Source organism: Echinops telfairi, unplaced genomic scaffold (genome assembly GCF_000313985.2).
Source record: "Echinops telfairi isolate 266 unplaced genomic scaffold, ASM31398v2 ScPeMD7_12;HRSCAF=54, whole genome shotgun sequence".
NCBI classification, from domain to species: Eukaryota; Metazoa; Chordata; class Mammalia; order Afrosoricida; family Tenrecidae; genus Echinops; species Echinops telfairi.
In genome coordinates, this window is record NW_022103909.1 from 12,227,184 (window position 1) to 12,254,196 (window position 27,013).

Below are 27,013 nucleotides of genomic sequence, written 5' to 3' on the forward strand. Positions count from 1 at the left end.
AAAAAAAAGAAGCAAGATCTAAAATTAGAGACAATGTGGAGACATTATAGCCCATCATAAAAAAAGTAAAAGCTTATAAAAATATTTATGCTAATTACTTACAATCAGAAACACTGATTCAGCTAAAATAGATCATCTTATCTTCACTGCAGCAACACATACCCTGCTCTGACATAATTGTGCTGATCAATTTCCTTTTCAACATTACATATAAAGAAAACCAAAAAATTCAACAGCTATAATGAAAAGTTGTATCAAGTATGAAAGAAATTTGTTTTACATACCTGAACTCTATGAATTAGTGTCATGAGAATAGGGTTACAAATGTATTTGCTTTAAGAGAACTAAGAGAAAATTCTGTGTAGAGTATTAAGACAAATACAACTTGCACCAATAATAAATCAATATGAAGACAATGCTTTGCTTTAAATGTTTAGTGCACATACACAAATTATGTTCATGAGGATGCATGTGAAAATTGGTCCTGAACCCAGAATTCCCTGTCCAAACTAAATGGCTGCAGGGTTTTGATAAGAGGGATAACATCTGTTTATGGAAATGTCACTCAAGGCAAAATCTAGTGTTTCTAGCATAGAGATAACAAATGTTTACATTTGCACTATTGCTTCTTTTTCTAAAGGAACAAATGACATTTAAAATTGAGCAACATAAAAAATTAATTCTATGAAAAGTTGAAGGAGTTGTAACTTCCCACGGCTGTCAGGCTGATTCCAATGCACAGTAGCTCTGCCAGACAGAGTAGAATTGCTCTAGTTCCTGAGACTGTCTCTCTTCGTGGCAGCAGATAGTCTTACCCTGTTTCTCCAAGACCCCAAACTTTAGGAGTATATATTTAAAAAATATTTTTTAATCCAAACACTGAATAATCTTACTACTTTGGAATTGTCCAGGGTTACTATGGTGCAAAAGAGAGGACTGGACTCTCACATACACATACACTGAGCAAATCACTCGACCTTCGTTTCTTCAAATGTAAAGTATGAAATTTAATACCAAGTCTCAAAATAAGGTCAAATTAAATTATAAACAATATTTAAAAAGTACTGCTAATTACAATATTACATGGTATGAAAGAGGGAAAATGAACAAGTCTGGCAGATAAATGCAAACATGCAGGGCTAAACTGCATCAAGGAACAATTCCAATCATGTTCGCTGACAGAACATTAAATATATACTAGATTAGTAATGATGATAAAGAGAAACAGAGTATAAAAGCAACAGTCATAATAGCTGCTAATATTTTTAAATGTTTACTTTGTGACAAAATGCAAAAAGTAATTATAAGTGGGAATATCCAGTAAAAGACAATAATCATCATCATCATTTAGTAATAAGTTCACCAAGACAACAGATAGCTTTTATCGTTTCTGCAAAATTCTGGCAATGTAGATTTTTTTTTTTTTAAAAAGCAAGCTGCTAGTTGGAAGTAATGTCAAAAAAACTACAGCTACAGGCTGTTTACTCACTTTGTCCAGCAACCCAAGATTCCTGCCTACCAGTTCTCAATTCAGAGTCCCAACAGACAATTCATCAGAGCATCAAAAAAGGAAGTGGTTAATGCAGCTGTTTCCAAGGCTAGTCACATAAAATTTTAAAAATTACATGAACTTTAACTTATAAGAAATAACGATTAATATCAATGGGGGAAGTTTACATACTCCTCTGTGAGATGGACCACTTCTTCGATCATGAGAAAAACTGCGGCCCTCGTCATATGCTTGGTAATCAACATGACTGTAATATCTATTGTAGCTTCCTTCACCAGGTGTTTCTAGCAGTGGTGGTTTCTTTGGCACAATATTAACTACTCTATGGTAGCCATCCTAAAACAGACAAAAAGAAATGCATAAAAATCACTGATTTCTCTATTCTGTTGTAAAATGGTTTTCAAAAAGCACAGGCATTCTTATCCTTAATAAAATAGGGTAGATGTATTAACCAAAAATTTATAAATGAAATATGACTAAGTATTAGCAAGATCTTCAAATGGATTAAAGAAAATAAAATTGTTCAATGAAAAAGTCAGGTGTTCAAATAACATGTAGCATTCTAAAAATAAATCAAAAGTAAAATAAAAATGTTTTTATCATTTTAATAAACTACAGACAACAAAAATGCTACATTCACTCTAATCTGTCTAGAGAGTTTAGAAATAAAACCCAAGATTTAAAATACGGCACATCTTGGTCTACCTAGGCTTGAACCGTATGTTCAAAAGAAATACAAAATTTTTACATGTAAGCCCACAGCTAAACAAGGAGACGATACTGAACTAGAAAGAGCAAAAGGTAATATTTTGAAGAAAAGCGTTTTGCTTTTACAATTTAAAACAAAGTAGACCCAATATGAAATCTGAACGAACTTTTCAAAGCAGATATTGCTAATGTTTTAGAAGTGGGTGGGTTTCTTATAAGGTTGGAAAATAGGACAAGGAATACTTGTCCTGGGTTAGAAACCACTCTCTCTATGAGACATATGTGAAAGAGAGCTGAAGTGCAAAGCTATCACGGTTTAAGACATGTTATTATGATTTAAACAGATTTCACCAAAAAGAATATATAAAACCTAGCATTCCTTAAAAGCTTTATTTTCCTTATTTGAAAATTTGACTAGACAAATGCTATGCTGTCTCAGGAGGTTGGTTAGGAGGAGTCATAGTGGCACAGTGTAGTTATGGAGTTGGTGGCCAACTGAAAGTTCATAGTTAGAACCCACTCACAAAAGGAAGATGTGGCAATATGCTTCCATAAGAGTACAGCCTTGGGAGCCCTCCGTACAGTATAACTGTCCAATAAGAGCTGGAACCTACTTGATGGAAATGGGTTTGAGGATTGTTAAAGGATTAAATGTGGAATATAGAGTGCTTAGCACATCTTCTATACTTGTGCTCAAAAAAATTGTCTATTTTGATTACTAACTTCGCAAGTCTATGAAAAATAATTCCTTCTTGAGTATGTTAAGATATTGAAATGCAAAATATATTTTATATATGTACATTGGCTATCATACCCAAAGGAGCCCTGACAATGCTGTTTGCTAACTGCTAACTGCCAGGTTGATGGTTCAAACCCAACAGCTGATCTAAGGGAGAAAGATAAGATTATCTGTTCCCTAAAAATCTACAGCTTTGAAAACCCTCTAGAATTGCTGAGTCAGAATCAACTCTATGGCAGTGGATTTGGGGTTTTTTGTTTGTTTATTCATAACTTTAGAATCACTGATTTCTCCAATGCCAAGAAGCCATGAAACTGCACCTTGAATTATCCTTGTTTTTTTGTCTATCAGATCTGTAGTGACAGTGGGAGGAGTATATTTGCCAAAACACTTTTATGAATAGCAACCACACATTTTAAAAAGCAGTTCCTTGTTGTTTAAATACCTTTTTATTAAAAATTTATTTTAGAACTATAAAATGTATATAGCAAACTTTCCTAAGAGGTAAAATTTGAATCAAAATTAATTATATATTGAACTTTCTTTTTTTAATTGAATACAAAGGTAAGTAAAACAGTTGCCACAAAACTACAAAAAATGTTAACAACAAACAGCAAAATGTAAAGCTACTGTTTGGTGACATTTTCTCCATCCTGGTCTACACACTCCTGAAGGCAGTGTTTCCATCTCTTTAACCCTTTCCTGGAGAATTCTGTGCTGTATGATATACATCTCAAAACATCTGTTTGCATCTCCAAGAGCCTCAAACAGTGTTTCTTTTCAATATTCTTTCAAGTTTGAGCAACACAAAGAAATCTGAAAGGGCAAGGTCAGTGATAATAATAAATATACAGTTGGTGAGTCTTCATTATAACTGAGTTGAAAGATCAGGCGAATCAAAATCTGGTAAGAATGAGATTTTTGGGTAGGGGAAGGTTCAGCAAGGACATTAATAACAAACATTAGCAAAATACACACATATATACATATAAATATAAACGTCATGGTTATGTTAGACTCAATATAAAAATCTATGCCACTTATTATACCCTAAATGCTTAATCTATTAACTAAGTACAAATCTTGGATATTAATGTTTCTTTTAAAACATTTTCCAATATCTCATTAAAATATTCTTGGCACCTGTTTACCATTCAAATAGTTTATTTAAAATACAAAGTCCTCTCCCGCTCTTTTTGAAAAAGAAATAAAGAGACTTTATTTTAATAGACATACATAAATATTTATTTATCATTGAAATATGGTATCTTGAATTTGCTTCAAAATAATCTAGAAAATTGGAGCAAAGAGAATGGTGGAAACACAGACAAAGCAAGTATAAGTACTACATTATCTACTTTTATATACAACCAAATGTTTCCATTATTAAAGTCAAACACATTAAGCTACAGCACAAAGCAACTACGTATGATGGTTCAAATTAAGCAGTCCAAGCCATCAGTTCCTATCAGTCAATCACCTTGCAGAAGGAAAGTAAGCCTCCTCACAGTATAAACAGACACCCTGACAGTTTCATTTGCAAGGGCAGTGAATTACTGTATATACTCGAGTATAAGCCAACCCGAATATCAGCCAATTAGACACCTACTTTTACCACAAAAACTACATTAAAAATGTACTGAAAAACCCAGCTTATACACAGTGTATATATGGTACTAAATGTGGCTCTTTTGGCCAAACTAATTTCCACCAAACGACCTTTCTCTGGCATGGGTCTAGTTAGAACAGTGGTTCACAACCTTCCTAATGCCACGGCCCTTTAATATAGTTCCTCATGTTGTAGTGACCCCCCAACCACAAAATTATTTTCATCGCTACTTCATAACTCTAAGTTTGCTACTGTTATGAATCAGGCATCCCCTGTGAAAGAGTGGTTGGACACCCCCCGCCCAAAATAAAGGGGTCGAGACCCACAGTTGAGAACTTCTGGGTTAGAAAGTAGGGGAAGATAAGGATAGAATTCACCTGTGAGTAATTACAAACAGGACTGACTTCCTGGAGTGCCTTCCTGCTGTGTATAAAAATGAGGCCTCTGAGAAGCAAAAGGAGAGATCATATCAAGCCAGAAGCACAGAGTGAACCTCCTGGATCCAGAAGACAGCTATAACATCAGAGGAGGAAGAGCAGAACCAGAGCTGGAACAGAGACGATGGTGGATTGCCAACCCAGGGAGCAAGTAAAGCTGAGTGCTTTGGGGGCAAAAGGCTGGTTTGTGGAGTGAGTTGCCTCTGGGAAAGTAACTGGGAAGTAACTGGGAACTTGCAGACCCAGGAAATGGAGCAAAAATGCCTTTGAGTTGAGGCTTACTGGAGTGGGGTGCCTCTGGGCACTTAATTCAGGGAGCTGAGGTTGCTGATCCACAGAGCTTGAGCTAAATACCTTTAGGTTGGGGCTTACAGCAGAGGGTGTCCCCCTGGGCAGTGTGTTAGCAGACCTGAAGTTTGTTACCACTCAATCTTGACTGAGCATTGCTCACTGGCATTATAAATTGTTAACATCCTTAATAATCCATCTAATCATGAATTTAATGTGAGCTCTGTGTAGCCATTGCAATGGATATTAGAATACAGAGAAGTAAAACGGAGAACATTAATTCAGACAACAAACATCATTCACTGCTCTAGTCCAGCCTCTGGAACAACACTTGGCCCATAGCAAGCAACGCATACAAAATACTCTACCTTGGAATCTTAATTTTACACTGCTTTTGTCATCACATACTTTTTACTGAAAATGTTACCACATTTAACTAAAATTCTAAGACACAGGGTGGTAGACTTTTGTATTCAAAGATACGGTGTTTCCTTTCTCTGGTTTTATGACCGATTACAATGTGATTAATTCATAGGTTTTTAATGAAACATTATTGTTTGTGAGTCATTTAAATGCTTTTTGGAGTCAACCGGTCAGAATATTTGAAATTGGAATTGCCTCAGAAAACTAAGTCATAAAAGAATTGACCATATCTCCTCTGGATGTCTGACAAAAGAAAGCTAACAGCTTCTTGGTGCAGCTCCATACAAGGGACATTAACCAAACTGAAATTCAAACACATATCCAATTAATAGTCTACATTTCATTGTATGTAACTTAATATTAATGTACACAGTATAAAAGCTTGTAAAATAAATAAAACCGAACCTCTAACATCCTTATCTTCCCCACTCAACTTGCCATCTTAAAATAATCCACTCAAAGCAATCTGCCCTCTTCACTCCCAAACTAGGTTATATTTAGCTAACATTCTGCAGACTGGTATCCTTTCCAAATTTACAATGCAGTTTTACTGCATCTCAGTATTAGTCTTTCAAACATCTCTGGTCAGGAGATATTCCAACAAGGCTACTCCAAACTGTACTGCTGTCCTAGGTTTCCCTCTACCTGCTTAACACAGGAACCCTGATGCCTCTTCAGAGAAAAACTAAGGCTGTTAGTCATAGATTTCTACAAATCCATTCTCGAACGTACCTGCACCCATTCTCAGCCCTTGTCCTCCAATTTTAAAGGAAAAAAAAAATCTGCAGTGGTGGTTAGCTAATTTTAAATCAACTTGAAGATACATGAAAGTGTAGGGGTGGAGGCAAACCTGTCAATCAAGTCACAGCCTAATGGTGCCTGCCTCCTTGTGGGTATGGCCTTCTTAAAAGGAAGAACCCCAGGACCACCCCCCGACCCCCTACCTGCCTTTACCTTCCTGCTTGCTGATTCTGAGAGCTGCCACGACCTGTCACGTGTCCAGGATCATGGATCCATGTGACTTTGCACTCACCGGAGTGCAATCTTACTGCATTCTGTATCACTGCATGTGACCACGTGAGTCAGAAGAGGGACTTACGGACTAGTATCGGACTTGAGTTAGACTGGAATGGATGTTTTCTTGATATGAAATTACTTCTGGATATAAAGCTCTGTCTTATACATATATGTCACTGGATTTTTTCCCTAGTCCACTCGCCTAACACACCCTCATTCTTTTTAAAGTTGATCCACAAACACCCAATCTCTGGAGTCCTGTTTCATCATCAGTTACTTTCCTCTCAAATTCAACTTCTTCTAGGGAAAGGTTCCTTCACACAATACTGGTAAATAAACTGCATGTTTTTTTAAAAAAGGCAAGCTAACTCTACTTGTTACCCACTCTGACTGCCATCAAGCAGATGCTGAATCACAGACCCCATGTAGGTTTCCCGAGATGGTAAATCTTTACAAGAGCAGTGAGCCTCTTCTTGCTCCCAAGGAGAACCTGGTGAGTTTGAATCACTGGCCTTGTGGTTAGCAACTCAATGCGCTGTGGCACATGTACTAGTAGCGCTTAATCGCTTCCCTCTGCAAATAGAGAAGCCTGCCCAAACACCCTCCAAAAAACAATAAAGACCCACAATGGCCTAAGGAGACTTCTGGAGGGCTCGTCTTGGTCTTGTGACACTGATATAACGGATCATTCCCATCTTAAAACATGCTCCTCTACAGTAAACCACAGTATTCCCCTGATTGGAAGACTCCATCCACCTCCTGAGAAGTCATTTGCTTCCAGTCTTAGCAGCTGTTTAAGACAACTTTCAGTACAAGTATGTTCTGCGGTATAATAATATACTACATAATGGATAACCGTCTAATAAAGGTTTTATACATCTTTTTTCCTTGGTTTCATCATGAACATTTCCTACTGTTCTCTGATTGATATTTCTGTATATAAACTGCCCACATTTTATACCTTCTGAAAACATCTTGGTTCTATAATACACCATTCTACATCCCCATTATAACTCAAGCTATCTAATATCCATAAAATATATAAATACTTTAAAAAAAACTTTATTCATTTGATGGGGAAAAACTAATCACTATTATTTTTACTTTCTGAGCATTAAAACATTTGTGGGGAGCTCTACTTTACAAATCCAGCCAGGCCAGAACATATATACTGATACACACAAGAGCTCTCAACACACAGAATCCAGGACAGATAAACTCCTCAGGTAAAGAAATGGGAATAGCAATACCAAGAAGGTAGGGGTAAGATGAGGGAGAAAAAGGAGAACTGGTTGCAAGGATCGACATCACCACCCCCACCCCCAAAAGGATAACAACAACAAATGTGAGTGAAGGGAGACAGCGGTCAGTGTAAGGCATAAAAATAATTTATAATTTATCAACGGTTCACAAGGGTAAGAGGGTGAGGGAAGGAGTGAAAAAAGAGGAGCTAATACAAAGGTCTTACAGAGAAAGCAAATGTTTAGAAAATGGTGATGGCAATATATACAAATGTGCTTGATACAAGGCATCAAAGACCCAGAACAAAAAAAATCCTATCAATGTGAATGAGGAGCAGTGTGGAGTGGAGAACCAAAGCCCATCTGTAGACAACTAAACATCCCCTTACACAGGGGTCAAGAGATGAGCCAGTCAGGGAGTAGTATAGCACCGGTTAAACATACGACTTTCCTTAAGTGGAGAGCAAATGTTTTGGGAATGATGAGGGCAATGAACACACAAATGTGCTTTACACAATTGATGTATGTATGGATTGTGATAAGAGTTGTATGAGCCTAATAAAATATTTAAAAAATTTTTTTAAAAAGGAAAAAAAAGAAACATACAACTTTCCACTAGTTTTTTAATGCTTCCTCCCCCACCACTATCATGATCCCAATTGTACCTTACAAATCTGACTAGACCAGAGCATTTACATGGGCACAGATAAGAGCTGGAAACATAGGACAGATAAACCCCTAAGGACCAATAATAAGAGTAGAGATACCAGGAGGGGAAGGGGAAGGTAGGGGGAGAAACGGGGAGCTGATCACAATGACCTACATGTAAGCCCTTCCTAAAGGGAGGGACAAAAAAAAAGTGGGTGAAGGGAGACATTAGTCAGTGTAAGACATGAAAAAATAATTTATAAGTTATTAAGTGTTCATGAGGGAGAGACGGTGTGGGAGAGAGTGAAGGGGAAAATGCGCTGATACCAAGGAAAAAGAAAGATTTTTCTTTCAAGTAGAAAGAAACTATTTTGAAAATGATAATGGCAACAAATGTACCAATGTGCTTGAAACAGTGGATGTATGTATGGATTCTGATAAGAGCTGTACAAGCCCCCAATAAAATGGAGGGGGGGGGTGCTTGGATACAATCTAACAGCCCTGAGACTTGGTGAAGTGAGACCTACTGAGAAAACTCTCCTTAGGCTCTCACTGGAAATTGCAGATCCCTGGGCTCTGGTGAAACTATCTTTCCCTCTCTCCCTTCCTACATCCTACTGTTGCTCATCTCTATTTGACTTATTAGCACTTCCATTTCTTCAGTCTTTTCAGTGCCCTAAAGTTTTTCCTTTAAACAAAGTAGTTTCCTTTTCTTGGCTAAGTGCTGAGTGATACCGTATCTTACAGATTTATGACTTATTAAAAATATCAACCAATAACCCTCATTTTCCACAAATTATCCAAATTAAATTTACCCTTTAAAATATACGTGAGTACAGAAGTTATCCAATACTGTAATATTATCTTTTGTGTGCTTTCATAAGAAAGTTTGGTGTAGCCGGGGGAAAGTAGGTTTAATTGTCATAAAGACCATAAATGGTGAAACAATGGTCAGTATAATTAGGCTACATATTCTTCTGTGAGAACTGTTTAGAAGATTAGAAAGTTTGTATAGACCCTTCATTTACATATACATTTAATAACTAGTTTCAATGCATTTTGTGATCAGATTTACCTTAAATCATTTTTGGAACAACGCTAACCTAAGTTATAACTGAGGCCAAATGAAAATGCCCTGAAGAAGACACCACTCATTTTAGTGGGTTATAACTATTAATTAAGTAAAAAACCAACCAAATGCAAACACATGCATGTTAGCTCTGATGATCTTTAAAGAATCCATAATATATCCCTGTACCAACACCACATCCCCAAATTGGTGCTTATATAAAGTTTGTGGTTGACAACTTCTTGGCCTTCCCTTTACTTCCAGAGAGGAATTCAATAAGATTGAATTGCTATATACCAAGTACACACAGATATACAAGGGAGTACCCAAAAAAGCTGGAATTGCGCTGGGGAGAGTGGAGCTTTCATAGTATGTGTTTTTCCCAGTAGGCGAACATTCAGCAACTCACTCTGGATTGGTGCACCCAGTGACGTTACCTGGAAGGTTCTCTTGTCACAGTGAATTTTTTTCATAAAAGCATTTTTGTTCAAACATCGTTTTTTGGTGATGGCCGCCCATTTTTAAGAAAACAGTGTGGCTGTGCAATTTTGTTTCCTGCTTGGGGAAAATGCCACAGAAACTGTTGTGATGTTGAACACAGCTCAACTGTTGTGATGGTGAACACAAGGACAGCACTATGGGAGAACTCAAGTGTACAAGTGGTTTTCTCATTTCAAAAAAGGTGAACTGTCAATTGATGACAATCCTCGTTCTAAATGTCCGTCAACTTCCCTAATAGACAAAAATTCCAACTCATAATGCATTTGGAATTTATTCCACTAGGGTTAGACTGTTAACAGTGTGTGACAAAAAAGGTCTGATTTGTGGCAGGTGGGGGGCTGGCTGTGCCACCACGACAATGCACCTGCTCAAGCAGCCATCTCAGTGCGTCAGTTTTTGGCAAAAAAAACAGCATGTCTCTCTTGACCCACATACCTTACTCACCTGACCTCGCTCTGTGCAACTTCCTTTTGTTTTCGTTGAATGAAGAAGGACATGAAAGGGCAGTGATTTGATGTGTAGAAAAGGCAAAGAAAAAAACAAGGGAGGTGTTGTCCACCATCCAAACAGATGAGTTTGGAAAATGTTTCAAAGAATGGAATCACTCACTCACTGTCTCACTTTCTCACTGCCTCACTCTCTCACTGTCTCACTCACTCACTGCCTCACTCTCTCACAAAAAAAAGAAAAAAGAATGGAATCACAGATTTGACAAATGTATTAAGTGCAATGGAGAGTACTTTGAAGGTGATACAGTTGTTTTGCAAAAAAAAAAAAAAAATTTTTAAATATATAGCCCTGAAAAAGAATTCCATTGTGGTTTTTTTTGTACCCCACATATATAGCGCTAAGAATACAATAGTAAGCAAAAGAGCAAACTCCTTGAGAAGAGAAAAGTAATGGCCCCAAATTCCCAACTCCAAGAACAACTAAGAGACAAGTGGCAAGATTACACAGTAGAAGCTGTTTCCCTGGCCCTAAGTCCGTCGGCAGGCATTCTCACTCATTGGCACAGTTGTCTGTTTACAAAAACGCATGCCTATAGGAATCCTAACTAAAGGATGTATGCACATACTTGACCTCTTAGGGAAGTTTATCAAAGCCTGTTTTAAGGCTTTCTGTGCATGCAATGTTTGAACATTTTCACTAGTATATAAAAATATGTATAGTCTATACAAGAAGGGGTACTCAAAATGTTAACTGATTGTCTGACCTTTATCAAACTTACACTTTGCCCCACAAATTATAGTCAATATAGTGCCTCTAGTTTACAAATTAAACAATATATAGATCGTGTTTAAAATTTTTACTGCCTTTTATTTTTTGTTTTTTAATTTTTAAAAGACAGACTTGATCTGTCCTTCAACACAGCTCAGTACATTTTAGACAGCTTAAGTAAGATCTGTTAACAGACTAGCTTTGATGTACCAGATCAACTGAGACATGAGACTTACACTGGGATGACTTCGAGGGGCTGCTCGTTCTCTTGGAAGTCTTTCATAGTCATATCGTCCATCAGACCCAGACCACATTTCATCTCTTCTACTAGCCACTAAAAAATAAAAAGAAACAAACAAATTACAGTTTTTATAGTATTAATAAGTTACAAAGAAGAAAAGAACAAATTACCTGCCAACCATAAGTATTTTCAGAGACAGTAAAGAGAACATAAGTGACAACAAAAAATAGCAACAAAAGCAACTTACTCTACTTATATTTGAGAATTTCTTTGTATGTGAAGGAAACCTCCACCCTCCTTTCATTTTCAAGGCTATTTAAAGCTTCAAGAGCCTGTTCCAACCAATAATGGGAGGAAGAGTGGTAAGCCCACAAAGATTTCTCCATTCTCATGTAGTAAAGAATAGATCTATTATAGTGAGTAGTTTAAAAGGTTTGTCAGCAAAACTACTATTTCCTAGTGGATGTAATGTTAGTTTATGGGGATTGGGGTTTGGTTTGTTTTTCCCCTAGATTTTTTTAGACCATATTTCCTATCTTTATGTTCACGTTAGCTGAAAATACATAGGGTTTCCAAAACTGTGACTTTCCAAAAGTACAACATCGGGTCATTCTTTTAAGACACCTCTCGGTGAACTGGAACTGCCAACCTTTCAAACCAGTCACCGCTGAGTTGACCCCAACTCATAGTCACCCCATGTGTGTCAGAGTAGAGCTGTGATGCATAGCATTTTCAAAGCTGTCACCTTTCAAGAGCAGATCACCAGATGGGCTTACCTTTCTTCCAAGGTACATCTGGGTGGACTTGAACTAACAGTTAGTAGCCAGGCACAATAACTATTTGCACTGTCCCCAGATGTCACAGACCACACTGCAATAAAACTATTTACAAAAAACCACAACCTGCTCATGCCAATCCCTTGAATAGATGACAAATTGTTAATGGACAGAACCAGAGAGTGAAATAATAAGGGAACATGTTCTGTATCAAAAACTGAATCTTCAAGTGGGTCAATGACCATAAGAAAGAAGTGAAATGGGCTATGTATTACTTTAGGGCATTTTAGTCACAGAAAAAGGGGAACAAGTCCAGAGGCAAATTTATAGAAATCAGTGAAGAATGAAAATATTTCACAAAATAATTGCCACAGGCTTTTGGTGCCTCTTTATGATACCACACCAAGGAGGAGAAGGAAGAAAATGTCCCAGTTTTAATGTATAGAATTATAGACTATAGATAGCTATGAGATGGCAATCATTTAGGATAAACCCGGGGGGTGAGGGGGAGAGAGACTGGTAGATCTGAGAGCAGCGCCTTCAACATTATTTTTATTGCTGTTAGGTCCAAGGAAATATGGAAGTGATGGTAACAAACTGTCAGTGTTATTCTTCCTCTTCTACATTTACTTAACCCATCAGAACATTCAGGCTAAAGAATAATTCGTATCTTACGCTTCTACTTAAGATACAGTACAGATAAGCAGTATGAAAAGCTCAATAATCTGAAAGAGAAACAGACATATGGGGTGAACAGTCAGTTCACAAAGGGGTAATACAAATAAACGGTGCTTAATTGTTTAAAGAGATGCTCTACTTCCTTCAAATAAAGAAGAAAAACTGAAACTATAATGGATTACCAATTTTCCTCCAAAGGCTCTGTGAAAATCAAACTACTTTGTTTTGAGAAGGCAATATTCATATTATGAGGTTGGTAAAAACTCTATAGGAGCAATTTTACAAAACCCATTAAACATGAAATGCATGTATACTTTGACCTGGTAATTCTACTTCTGGGTATATTTGTGCATATGTACAGTAATGGTTACAACCAATCCAAAATGCTCAAGTTGATACTAGTCAAATACTGTTGTACATTTTTATAAAGAAATATGATGCAAACAAATACAAAGCAAGGTAGGCCTATTAGAACAGCATGGAAACTAAAGGAAAATATAAGTAAAAAGATCTTGGAATTTAATAAAAATATATATATATAAGTAAAAAGATCTTGGAATTTAATTAAAAAAATAATAAATCATAAAAATGCTAAAGAAACACTGTAAACTTCCTACTCAATATAATAGTAATATATTAAAATCAGTGACTCCCCCGCAAAAAAAATATATAAATATAAATAAAAAGTAACTACTAGTCACTTCAGTCTTTTTTGTAATCCAATTTAAAGTTCTTACTAATCTTCCAGGGGAGAAGTAGATAGGGACTGGGAGTGGGGAGAGGAATGAAGACTTATGGATCTGTGTCGTCAATTAATAGAACAGAACTAAACCTTCACTCTTTGTATGAACATGTAATACCTCTAAAACCAGAGGACTGGGAGTGGGGAGAGGAATGAAGACTTATGGATCTGTGTCGTCAATTAATAGAACAGAACTAAACCTTCACTCTTTGTATGAACATGTAATACCTCTAAAACCGGAGTAAAAATTATTTCCGTTAAGAAATATGGCCAATAAAACTCTTTAAAAAGTATGGGCATTAATAAGCCATATGCCCCAAAAACAGTTTTGAAAAGAGAAAATACTATTTTGACATCAGAGGTTACTGGAGTCTCAGAAGAGGGGCAAATCCATGTTTGTTTCTTAGATTTAAAAAAAAATAAAAAGGAGCTGTAGTCCTAATTCTGCTAGATGAGAACTGTTAGGGTAACTCTCATCCTTATCTCAAAATGAGAGGGCAACACTAGATGCTTAAAGTCGATTGGGGCTGGGATATTAAGAATGCTGGCTTTAAAATATCGCCCAGCTTTGAAAAAAAATCCAGTAGTTTCAGTCTGGAAATCCCTACAAACTTTACATTGTGCAAAAAAGCACCCCATATCCAAAAGCAATCCAGAACTCAGGGCAACAAACACCAAAAGGTACAACCTTACTAAATAAAAGCTTGATAAAAGAACTTTTTAATGATTTTCCTTTCAAGAATATAAATAATATTGATACATGCTTTGGCAATATATAAAACAATAAAGTAGGTAACACAAGATTCGTAAGCACTACAATGAATTATATGAAAATTACTATGAAATATGTATCAAATATCTTAAAACAAATTAAATCTATTCAAACATTTAGCTATAACTACCGCTAGCCCTCACGGAGCTGTAGGCTGCTAACCATGGAAGAAAGATGATACCTGCTCCGATAAAGATTAATAGTCCTGGAAACCCTTTAGAGGGTCACTGTGAGTAGGAAGCAAAACAACAGAAGTAGGTTCAGGGCAGAGGTGCATGGCAGTTTTTAAAAGATTATGCTCACCCAAAGACTAAATAGGGATTTCGTGAAACGTCGCCTCCGTATTTGCAGAAGTAGGATTATTTATAAGTCACTCCTGATTTAGCCCCCAACTTTCACCTGACAGTTTGGAAACCAAATAATAATTTTACTGTAGTCATCTCAATGTATTTCAACTTAATCTATCCATACAAAGAGCGGCTGCTGCAGCAGCGAATTATTTAATGGAGCTCTTCTAGCTAGTCTCTAACTCCCACCAAAGGACCTTTTCCTACATAGATCTGGGAAGAAAGCAAAGGAAGATATTAACAGGATTGTGACCAGGATTACCTTCAATGCAACCCAGCTGAGTATAAAATGAGGTCTCTGAGAAGCAGAAGGGATCTCATTACCAGTAAGAGTCAGGAGTGGAGGAAGTCTGCAGAACCCAACAGCCCTGTACATCGAACCTCCTCTTGGATTCAGAAGATAACTTTAACATCAGGGGAGCAGCAGAAGAACCAGGAGGCAGACCATGAAACCGAACAGTGGACTTCCCAGCCCATTGGGGGAAGAGGCTGGCTTGTGGAGTAGAGTGCGCCTCTGGGAACTTAACTGGGGACAGCTGGGCTTGCTGAGCCACAGAAGTAAAGCTCAATGCCTTGAGGCTAGGCTATCTGGGGCTAAGGCTTACTGGAGTAGGGTGCCCTCTGGGCACTTATTCAGGGAACTGAATTTGCTGACCCACAGAGCTTGAGCTGATTGTCCTTGGGTTGAAGCATTTATTAGCAAACCGGAAAGAACTTTCCAACGTGCCCTGTATTCTGAGCATTTCTCACTTGCATTACAACCTGTCAACCTTCTTAATAAACCCTTTAATCATGAATTTAGTCTGTGAGTTCCTGGTAGCCACTGCAATGGATCTTAGCACCTAGAGATACAGAAATATTAAGATAACTTATTACTGCCATTGAGTCAATGCTGACTCAAAAAGTAACCTCCTGTGGGTTTCTGAGATTGTAACTGTTTACAGGAGTAGAAATCCCAGTCTTTCTCCTCAGAAGTGCTGGTGGTTACTAAGTGTGGACTATACAGATCACAGACCAACGTGTAACCACTACACCACCAGGGCTCCTTATGAATACATAAGGTCATTGTAAATTGAAGATAACACAGCTGAAAGAAAGTGAAGTACTTAACGTTGAAGAAAGGTTAGCCATTAGAAATAAAGCAACTAGAAAAAGCAAACAAGAAATATGATCTTTCCAGAGTTCAAAACAGGGTGTCTAAAATACACATCAAAAGAGAGAAAACCGTTCCTTCTGCAACAGGCATGGGTCATGCACTCGCTTGCTCGCTCTCTTTCTGCCACCACCTTGGTTCCACTTTCCCTGTACAAAATGACCATCACAGAAATCATCCCTGCTACAGAGCAGGAGTTGTCACAGGAACAGAAGTTGTCACAGGAACAGAATCAGACAGTGATGAATCAGTACCTGAGCTTGGGGTACAGGTTCCACACAGTCAAGCACACAACAAACCCAGCTGGCGGCAGCAGCTGAAATGGATGAGGAGCCAGTCAATAAAGCCAAGCAGAATCTGAATGAAAATAAGGCACACAAGGCTATGTCCAAACTGGGTCTTCGCCAAGTCACGGGGGTTACTAGAGTCACTATCTCACTATCCAGAAGTCAAACGATCCTCTTTGCATTCACAAAGCCAGATGTCTACAAGAGTCTTCAGATACTTACATAGTTTTTGGGGAAAACAAGATAGAGGATTTATCTCAGGAAGCACAGCTAGCAGATGCTGAAAATTTCCAAGTCCAAGGTGAAGCAGTCACAAACATTCAAGAAAACACACAAACTCCAACTATACAAGAGGAGACTGAAGGGGGAAAGATTGATGAAACAGGTGTGGAAGTTAGGACATAGAATTGGTTATATCACAAGCAAATATATCAAGAGCAGAGGGAGTCCAAACCCTGCAGAAAAACAGTAATGATATTGTAAATGCTACTGTTGAAACTGACTTGACATAAGGAACACCATTTTAAGATTTTCAAATCTCCTTCTGACTGTCCCCCTGCCTATGTTATCGGAATGTACGGTGTGGCCAGAGTATCCTTCAGAATGTACAGTGTGATCAGAATGTCCCTCACAATCCTGACTGTTGTCAGAATGTGCCCCACTCAGTAGCTGTACACTATTGCCTTTTTGGGCTTCTATAACTCGCTTGCACAGCTGTGTAGAAAAAACCCAGACCTACCACTTCGTCATCCAGACTGTGGTTTTAACCTTTACAAGCTGACCCCTTGCAAAAGTGAGGGGCTGCTGGGGTTTGAGAGGCATTAACTTGCGCTGGTTAATAAAGGCTCTAAATGGAACTTGGAGGGTTATAGTGGCCATTCAACTGTTAGCTTACAACACTTGGTGCATTGACTGGGAAAGGCCACTGTACCGCACCTGTTGGCCTCTACCGGATGGCTGGCCCAGGAATGGAAACAATAGGGGAGGCACCACCTGAGAAGTTTCAGGTCTTTCTGGCAAACCTGTTCTGGCAGACACCTGGAAGATGCACCCCCTAAACTCCTGCACACGAGTCTGACAGAATCACCTCCGGAGGTAAGACATTTTTTCCCCAGGACTGGCTTATCCTGGTTTGGTTAGGGGACCGAACGTGGTCATAATCCTTCCAAGCAATCTTCTCACTGGGATGCCATGTGAGAAGCCTGGTTTGATTTTCAGCTTTCCTGGTTTATTTTTTTAGTTTCCTTTCATGTTGCTCCTTCTCTTATTTCTCTATTTCTCTCCCAGTGGTCTTTCTCTTAGCTGTCAGATTGGTTGTTATGGCCCTGGCAGAATGGACAACAGGTCAAAAACTTACATTGGAATTCTCTTATGTTTATAAAAAATTTTTGTCTGCTTTACAGTGCTGTTTAAAATAGATGGATTGTTGCTAATGTGAAGTTGGGTCAAGATATGTTCCCTATTCATCCAGTCTTTGTTGCGGGACTTTGAAGGGTTTCACCCAGAGGTGTGTGAAATGGAATGTGTTTTTGAATAGGCAACCTATCTTTGCTTCCAAGGAACACTTTGTCAGTATAGCCGATAGAGGGTGTTTTTCTTTACTGTTTTAAAATTTTTTTCAGGTAACAAGTGGCCACGCTCAGTGTGGAGGAAAGCTTGCCCTGGTCTGGTTTCTGGTAACTGTTTATATTTTCTCTTTTTTGGAAGGGAATTAGCAGTTTAAACTCAGAAAAATTGTACAGGTGTGTGTTTGTACCTGATTGGAGCTCTAACCTTCGGGTTAGGGGAGCTCCTGAATGGTTTCACTTTCATGGAACTTCGCTTAATACCAGAGGCTCTAGGGCACGTTCTTGTGGCTAAGTTGCATCGTTCTACCCATCTGGGACAGTCTAAATAGGTAGAGTTGCCCTAAAACAGGTATTACATTCCTTATTTAAATCAGATAGCTTTTAGTGTCACCTCCAGATGCCCAGCATACACACAAGTGAATGCAATAGTTGCCCACCCTTCCATTCCCTTCCCAAGGTTGGAGCCAGAGAAAATATGCCAGGAGGATTTTCCTTAGTTGTTGTCATTTGTTATTCCTGTTTAAAATGGCAAAAATAAATGGAATAAATGTAAGCTTTAAGTTACGTTGGCAAAAAGACCACTTTAAACCTCTCTGGCAGAGACCATGCTGCCTAATCGAAATGTCTGACAGAAGGCCCTCCCCTGGCTTGATGCAGTCAGGAGCCTAAGGACATATTTCATTATCAATGAAATTCTTTAAGTAAATATTGAAATAAAGATTACACTTTAAGAATTAAGTTTAGGATCAGACTATACTATGTTTATATTGTTTTATTCTGCTTATCGTTATTAATGCAATAATTAATGGAAATTATTGGTAAGTAAAAATAATTTGTAAGCATACTTGCCTTCAGCCATTAAATTGAATCTTTAAATGGGTATAGGGCACCCCTGCCAAGAAGGCTCTGGAAAAAAAAAGCCCCACCCAGTGTCTTGAGTACTCAGGACTTTCAAATCTAGAGAGACTTACCTAAGGGTCTGCTGACAGACTGAAGGGGGAAAAAAGAAACCCTTCAGCTTCTTGAATTTTTAAGTAGTGGTTTGTGCCTGATGCTAAACAATTTGGAGCCATGAGGGAACGCTCCTCTCTAGGACTGAATGTTAAAGGGAGCCTGCTGGCAGCCTGCAATATGCAAGCTGCAAAATGCAGCAATAAAGAGACAGATTAAGTCTGGCAATTGACACCTGTGGAACTGGCTTGCAGGGACTAAAGAAGAAGAAAGCAGGTTGGCTGGTCTGAAGTTCATGACCAAGGTCAATAGGCACCCTGGTGAGGCTAAGTGAGGCAGCCCATGTTAAGTTTACCAGAACCGGACCAGATAAAGAGAAGACTTTTGAGCCTGTAAATTGGTGCATATTGCTGCTAACTTTATGTATGCCCTGTCCTGATTTGACTTTGCTTATAGATGTGGTCTCACAAAGTTCCAAATTGAATGAAGAGTCTTCACATCAAATAACATGCTTGTCTCCTCAGAGCACTAGGTTGATATAAATGGACAGTGTAGAATTAGATACCTAAAATTGGGGGGATAAAAGCATGAAGTTGCTGGCTTACAAACTTTCATAGGTGGGAGAACATATTCATAGGATTATGATAGTATAGGTGTTCACATAACTAGAACTGTTAAGTATAGAGTATTTTTTGTTTTGTTCACTTATACAAATTACATTTAAATAAGGCTGACACATTTCAGGTTGTATGCATTTCAGTTTTATCCTGTTAGGCACAAGTATGATTTTACTGTTGTCCTTATTTTTAAAATTATGTGTATGGCTAGAAAGTTGTGACCCGCTCAGGTTTATTAATACTGTATATTTTTTGTGTATGTCCCCCTACCACATTATTATGGAATTTACAATGTAACCATCTGAAAACAAACAGACTCAGAATACTTTATTTTTACCTATATTATAATGTTTAAGGAAGCTTCAAAAAAATTTTAGAAAATAGAATCTATAGAAACAGTAATTTGATTAATAGTTTCTTGGGCTTGGGGGTGAAATGGGGAACTAATAACCAGTACAAGTAAGAAAATGTTCAAAAATTGATTATAGTGATGATTTGATCATTCTTTTTCTTTTAAATCATTTTATTGGGGGCTCTTCCAGCTCTTATCACAATCCACACGTAAAATCCCTTGTACATATATTGCCATCAGTATTTTAAAAACTTTTTTTCTACTTGAGCCCTTGATATTAGCTCATTTCCCCCCTCCCTCACCTTCCCTCATGAACCCTTGATAATTTATTTTTTTTAATTTTTTCATATCTTATACCAACCACTGGTCCCCTCACCCACTTTCCTGTTGTCTGTGCCCCTCGGAGGATTTATATGATGTAGATCATTGTCATCAGTTCCCTCTTTCTACCCCACCTTCCCCTTCCCCTCCTGGTATCACTACTCTCATTATTGGTCCTGAGGGGTTTATCTGTCCTGGATTCCCTGTTTCCAGCTCTTATATGTACCCATGTACATGCTCTGGTCTACTCAGATTTGTAAGGTAGAATTGGGCTCAGGATAGTGGGGGGAGAAGGGGAGGGAAGGAAGCATTAAAGAACTAGAGGAAAGTTTTATGTCTCCACAGTGCTATACTGCACCCTAACTCCCTTGTCCTTTCCTTGTGACCCTTCTGTAAGGGATGTCCAATTGTCTACAAATGGGTTTTGGGCCTCTACTCCACACTCTCCCTCATTCACATTGATATGATTTTTTTTGAGTTTTTGATGCCTGATACCTGATCCTATCAACACCACATGATCATACAGGCTAGTGAGCTTCTTCCATGTGGGCCTTGTTGCTTTTCAGCTAGATGACAGCTTATTTATCTCCAACTCTTTAAAGACCCAGATGCACCATAAGCTTTCTTCACTACATTTGCTTATGCACCCATTTTGTTTTCAGTGATTGTGTTGGGAAGGTGAGCATCACAGAGTGCCGGATTATTAGAACTAAGTGTTCTTGCATTGAGGGAGTACTTGAGTAGAGGCCCAATGTCCGACTGCTACCTTAATACTTAACAAAAAAATATTTGTATACAGATCTATTTCCCTATCGTTATATATAAATGTAATTACAACAGGCGTCCAACTACCCTGGTTGACCCTGGCTTCGGCTTCTCCTGCTTCACGAAGCTGGTGGGTGACTCCAACCCGCTGCCATGGCAGAGTTGGGCTTGAACGACCACCATCAAGATGGAATTATTAATTACATGTGTTTTGCTCATTCAAAAAGAGGCTTGAGACTGAAGACTGTAGACTCTTGTTTCCAGGACCTCAAGGAGAGCAGGCTGGTGGAGGAGACCTTCACCATCGATGACATCTCCAAGGTCCTGAGCGGGCGGGCTCCAGGCTGTGGTGCACAACTAAGTGGAGTCTGAGCTTATCAACACTACTACACCAACATGCTCCTTCCGCGGCAGCTCTTTGCACAGGCCAAGAAGTGGTACCTCAAGCTACAGACAGCCATCTCTAAACTTGAAAACTGAGTTATTAGAATAAGTTGCAGAATTTGAAAAGGCAGAATTTACATCTTCAAACGAAAAGCCTATTGCAGACATCACGAAGCCAAAACTTGCTCCACTGAATAAAACCGAAATGGCGGAACTCCTAAACAAGGAAACTGTTATTAAGGCTGCAAGAAGAGAATGAGAAATTGAAGTCAAGGCTGAAGACCTTCGAGATACAAGCCACGAACGCACTGGATGAGAAGTCAAAGCTCCAGCGAGCACTGCAAGACGCACACACTGACCAAAGAGTCCAACAGGATTTTATCAAGGCTTGAGTGAGCTGGAAAGCACAGTCGCTGCTTTGAAGAGTGAGTGTCAGAGGACACTCAGTGACAAGATGGAAAACCAGAAGTCCCTGGAGGAGAACCTAGCGACAGCCAAGCATGACCTACTCCAGATCCAAGAGCAGCTGCAAATGGATGAAAAGGAACTGGAAAAGAAATTCCAGCAAACGGCCGCTTATCGAAACATGAAAGAAATTCTCACCAAGAAGAATGACCAAAGCAAGGAGCTAAGGAAGAGACTAGCCAAATATGAACCTGAAGATTAAATGCTGATGATGACTGCATCCGGACACTGCCCCAGCAGGCTTTAAGCTGGCTTTTACCTCAGGCACATACTTTGAAGAAGCATAGTATGATAGTCCCTTCTCTTACTTTTTTAATATTTAGACCCTGCAGTTACTTCAACTCACCACAGAGTTTCTACTTTGAGTTGCCTAACTGAGAAGAAAGAAACAGCCTCTGGCTGGCCACCCTCTGCTAAGGACCCCAAAGAATTCTGTAGCAAGGCAACAACCCTGACCCTTTTGCACCAGTATCATTAGTCCATTTTAATGAACATTAACAAAGCTAACTGTCTATACTTCCATAGCCCCCAGGGTAAAAAGAAAGATCATTATTCCCAATAAAAGTCCCTATTTTAAATATATAATTACAACACTTCCTTTTAATATGTTTAAACTATTGTATGATGTGTGAATTAGGTGTCAATGTCAAAAGAATGTCATTTTAAAAAATGAAATTTAAAAATCGTAGAAAATGGAATTAAAGATAATGAAAGTGTTCCATGAACTTTGAAAGACCCTTCGTAAACATGAAAACAACAGAACATCTATGTAACCATGAATTAAGCACATAAGGAGCCCAAGGAACACTGGTGGTTACACGCTGAGCTACCACAAGGCCAGCAACTTGAATCCACCAGCAGCTCTGCAAGAGAAAGTGGAGGGTCTACTCCTGCAACAAAAAAAATGAGAGCACTTCCAGCTCTAAATCCATTTGTTAAAACATGTCAATTGATTCTCTATCAATTCCTGAAGTCTCTTATTCTTTGCCAATGCCTTTAGTGTAACCAGACTTCTTCCTTCAATACCGTCAGTTCTTGGTCATATTTTTGGTACAGTGATTCCATATAATCTTTCCACCTGTTTTTGATGCCTCCTCAGCCTCTTATACTATATTCAGTAAAGTTAGTATAAGTAGTCTTACTTAAGAGTACTACAGTGAACCAGTCTGTTCTCAGCTATGAGTCAGAACTGACTCCATGGCAGTGAGGTCTTAGTTGCTAGACCATTTACCTTGTTAATTACACTTGGAAGGACTTGAGCTCTAAGTTAGAGTGATTACAAAACAAAGTCACAAGAAACATTCTTCTACCAAATCACTCACACATGATTTCAGAGGCAAAGTGGAATAGAGTTGTTTTTCATTTTATCCAGATGCACTGTAGTAGCAGGGTAAAGTACAAATGGAGATTGCCCTAGTGAGCTTCTATCATCAAATGTACTACAAATAAATTAACTTTCCCTCTTCTCTGAGATCACTAGTTCTTTATAATTAACTCAATAGCGCTATATCTACTTCTGACTATCGTATTATCTCACATTTTGCAGTTATGACAATAGGAAAAAAGTCTACTATTCATCTATTTTGTGCATTAACAAAATAGTTTAACATTTACTAGGCAAGAATAACATTGCTTGTGATGATTAAGATTATGTGTCGAAAATACTTAGAAAAACAATCTCTCCGTAGACTATCCCAGATGGACATCAAGAACCTCAACAGACCCATAGCAATAGAAGAAATAGACAAGGTTATCAAGGGATTACCAACAAAAAAAAATCCCCCAGGCCAGATGGCCTCACAGGAGATTCTACCAATTATTCAGGGAAGAACTGACACCAATCCTATACAAACTCTTCCAGAACATAGAAAAAGACGGAAAACTTCCAAACTCTTTCTATGAAGCTAGTATAACTCTGATACCTAAAGCAGGCAAGGATCCCACAAGAAATGAGAACTACAGACCAATATCCCTAATGAGCATCAATGCAAAAATCCTTAACAAAATACTAGACAATAGAATACAAAAGCATATAAAAAAATTATTCACCATGACCACATGGGATTCATACCAGGGATGCAGAGTAGGTTCAAAATACAAAAGACCATTAGTACTATTCGCCACATTGACATGAAAAATTATAAGAACCACATGATGATATCAACAGAAACGGAAAAAGCATTCAACATCGAACACCCATTCCTGTTTAAGACATTCAAGAAGATAGGAATGGAAGGAAATTCCTCAATATTATACAAGCTACATATGAAAAGCCAACAGCCAACATGGTAGTTAATGGAGAAAAGATGGAAACAATTCCACTGAAAAAGGGGACCAGACAAGGATGCCCCTTGTCCCCACTCCTTTATAACATCATACTGGAGGTCCTAGCTAACATAAGACAAAGAGAAGACATCAAAGGTATTCATATGGGGAAGGAAGAGGCAAACTGTTGTTATTTGCAGACGATATATATGATTTTATATATTGAAAATCCCCAAAACTTCACAAGTGGCATGTTAGAAGCAAGAGGAATATGGCAGAGTGGCAGGACACAAGATCAAGAAACAGAAATCTACCGTACTGCTATACACATCAGACAAGATCAAAGAAGAGGCAATTAAAAAGGTAGTACCCTTTACAATAGACGAGCACTAATTGAAATATTTAGTGATATACCTGACTAAAAAGAACAAAAGATTTGTACAAGGAAAACTACAGAAAACTGTAAGAAGAAACCAAGAGTGATCTCAACAAATGGAAAAATAGCCCATGCTCATGGATTGGAAGACTCAATATAGTAAAGAAGTCAGTTCTACCCAAGGCTCTATATAAGTTTAATGCTATCCCGATATAAATACCATCATCATTCTTCAAAGGATTGGAAAAACTGATTACCAACTTCATATGGAGAAGGAAGAAGCCCAGAATTAGCAGAAAACTCCTCAAGAAGAAGGACAAAGTGGGAGGGCTTGCTCTACCTGACTTTAAAACATATTATACAGCCATAGTGGTCAAAACAGTGTGGTACTGGTATAACAACAGATATTCAGACCAATGGAAAAGAGCTGAAAACCAAGAAATAAAAACATCAGCATACAGAAAATTCATTTTTTATAAGGGAAAAAAATAGCAAATGGGAAGCGGATACTCTCTTCAATAAGTGATGCTGGAAAAAATGGATATCTACATGCAAAAAAAGTAAGCAAGATCCTTACCTCACTCCATGCACAAAAATTAACTCAAGGTGGATAACAGACCTTGAAGTTAAACCCAAAACTATTAATGAGGGAATTGGGACAAACCTGAGAACCTTGGTACAGGGGATACGTAGGCTATCAGAAACAGGGAAGGACACAAAAACAGATGAGTCACAAATTGACAAATAGGATCTACTGAAGATAAAACACGTGTGTACAACGAAAGAATTCACCAAGAGAGTAATAAGAGAGTCCACGACTGGGAAAACACCTTTAGCAATGACACATCAGACAAAGGCCTTATTACTAAAATCTACAATACTTTGAAAACTTACAATAAGAAAAAAACTAACTGCCCACTAAGGAGGTGGGCAAAGGACCTGAACAGAAGTTTCACAGAGGCAGAAATCCAAATGGCCAATAAACACATGAGAAAATGTTCTCGATCAATAGCCATAAGAGAAATGCAAATTAAAACAATTATGAGATATACCACCTAACATCCTCAAAGATAGCCCAATTAAAAAAATCAGAAAGTAACAAGTGTTGGAAGGGCTGTGGGGAGAAAGGAACTCTCATCCACAGCTGGTGGACCTGTAGGCACATACAGCCATTCTGGAAATCGATTTGGCGATACCTTAAAGAGATGGAAATTGAGCTGCCATACGACACAGCAATCCCCCTACTGGGGATATACCCAGAAGAGGCAATTAACAAACCACTACCAGACAGCTGTGCTCCAATGCTCATCACAGCACAGTTCACACAATTGCAAGGAGTTGGAAATAACCCAAATTTCCATCAACAGACAAATGGATAAAAAAACTGTGGTACATACATACAATGGAGTACTACGCATCACTAAAAAGTAGCAATGAATGCATGAAGCACATTGCCGCATGGGAAGAACTGGAGGAAATTACACTAAGTGAAGTAAGCCAAGCACAAAAGGACAAGTACAACATGAGTCCACTGTGGTAAGCTTAAAAAAAACAAAAAAACACGAGGCATAGGGGGAAAGGTACTATATACATACATCCCTAGGGTGAGGCCCAGCAACTATGGCAGGGGCCAAATCCAATCCAGGGATACATATGGCATTCAACTAAGTAAGAAAGGAAAAAAAGAGAAAAAAAAAAAAAGCATGGGTGGGGGGGAGTGGGGCACTAACCCACCCAAAAGGAGGGTATTGTTTATATTTCTCCAAAGGAGAGGGAAAGACAGACCAGGCTTCAACCCGATGTGTGCCAAGACATGAGTACAACAGACATGTACCAGGGAACCAATAGAGTGGTCTGCGAGGCTGGCCCCACCCCCCACACACACCCCCACCCCCCACCCACCCCCGTCTCAGAAGAATGCACTTCAGAAGACATCACTGAGGCTACAGCTTGGGGCTAGAGGGGCGTGTCAGATTAGAACACATAGGAGAAACGAAAAGAGATGGAGAAGGAGGAGAGGGCATCCCGGCCCACCAAGCCCCAGCGATGATATTCCTGCTCAGAGCAGACAACACAGAGGATCATAGAGCGGGCCCCACCATGAGACGCGATGTCCTTCACTACACCATAGAGCTGCAGGGACAATGGAGAGACACAGTTCAGGAATAGTGCACAATCTGACTCCATCACGCTGGGGTAAAGCACTAAGGGCATACAACAGAGCAGCAAGGGGAGCAAAGTGAGGAAATCCCCGGGGAATACCAAAAACAGAATTTGGAGGCAGAGTGTGGCACCCTATCAGACTCAACTAGAAAACACTCGTAAAGGCCAACAAACAAGCCTTGAACTATTTATAGGCTTTTCCATTTTTGTCAGTGGCTTTCTGTAATTGTTATTTTGTTTTTGGGTTGTTGCTATTGTTTTGTTGGTTTTGACTTCCTTCGTTGGTTTTATTTGGCTTCGCCTGGTTTTTGCACTTAATAATGTATCTGCAAGTCTACCTAGATAAAATAGGTGGGATAAATAATTCAGAGATGAAAAGAAC

General features: G+C 38.6%; 1 protein-coding gene and 1 pseudogene across 14 annotated transcripts in view; one reads left to right on the plus strand and one right to left on the minus strand.

The window, feature by feature from the left end:
• The window catches only part of PPHLN1 (periphilin 1), a 137,272-nt gene that overhangs the window by 92,888 nt on the left and 17,371 nt on the right, over positions 1-27,013 (minus strand). For 8 of the 14 annotated variants that reach the window (XM_045287273.1, XM_013006944.3, XM_045287267.1 and 5 more), the window contains exons 2-3: positions 11,645-11,742; positions 1,682-1,846 (exon numbers count right to left, since the gene is read on the minus strand). In XM_045287273.1, coding sequence (XP_045143208.1) covers positions 1,682-1,846; positions 11,645-11,742 — 263 coding nt within the window. Of the gene's footprint in view, positions 1-1,681; positions 1,847-11,644; positions 11,743-15,226; positions 15,243-27,013 lie in introns of those variants that run through there. The other 6 variants (XM_045287275.1, XM_045287277.1, XM_045287278.1 and 3 more) reach the window with 2 other exon arrangements.
• On the plus strand, positions 21,132-22,029 carry LOC101658500 (annotated as a pseudogene).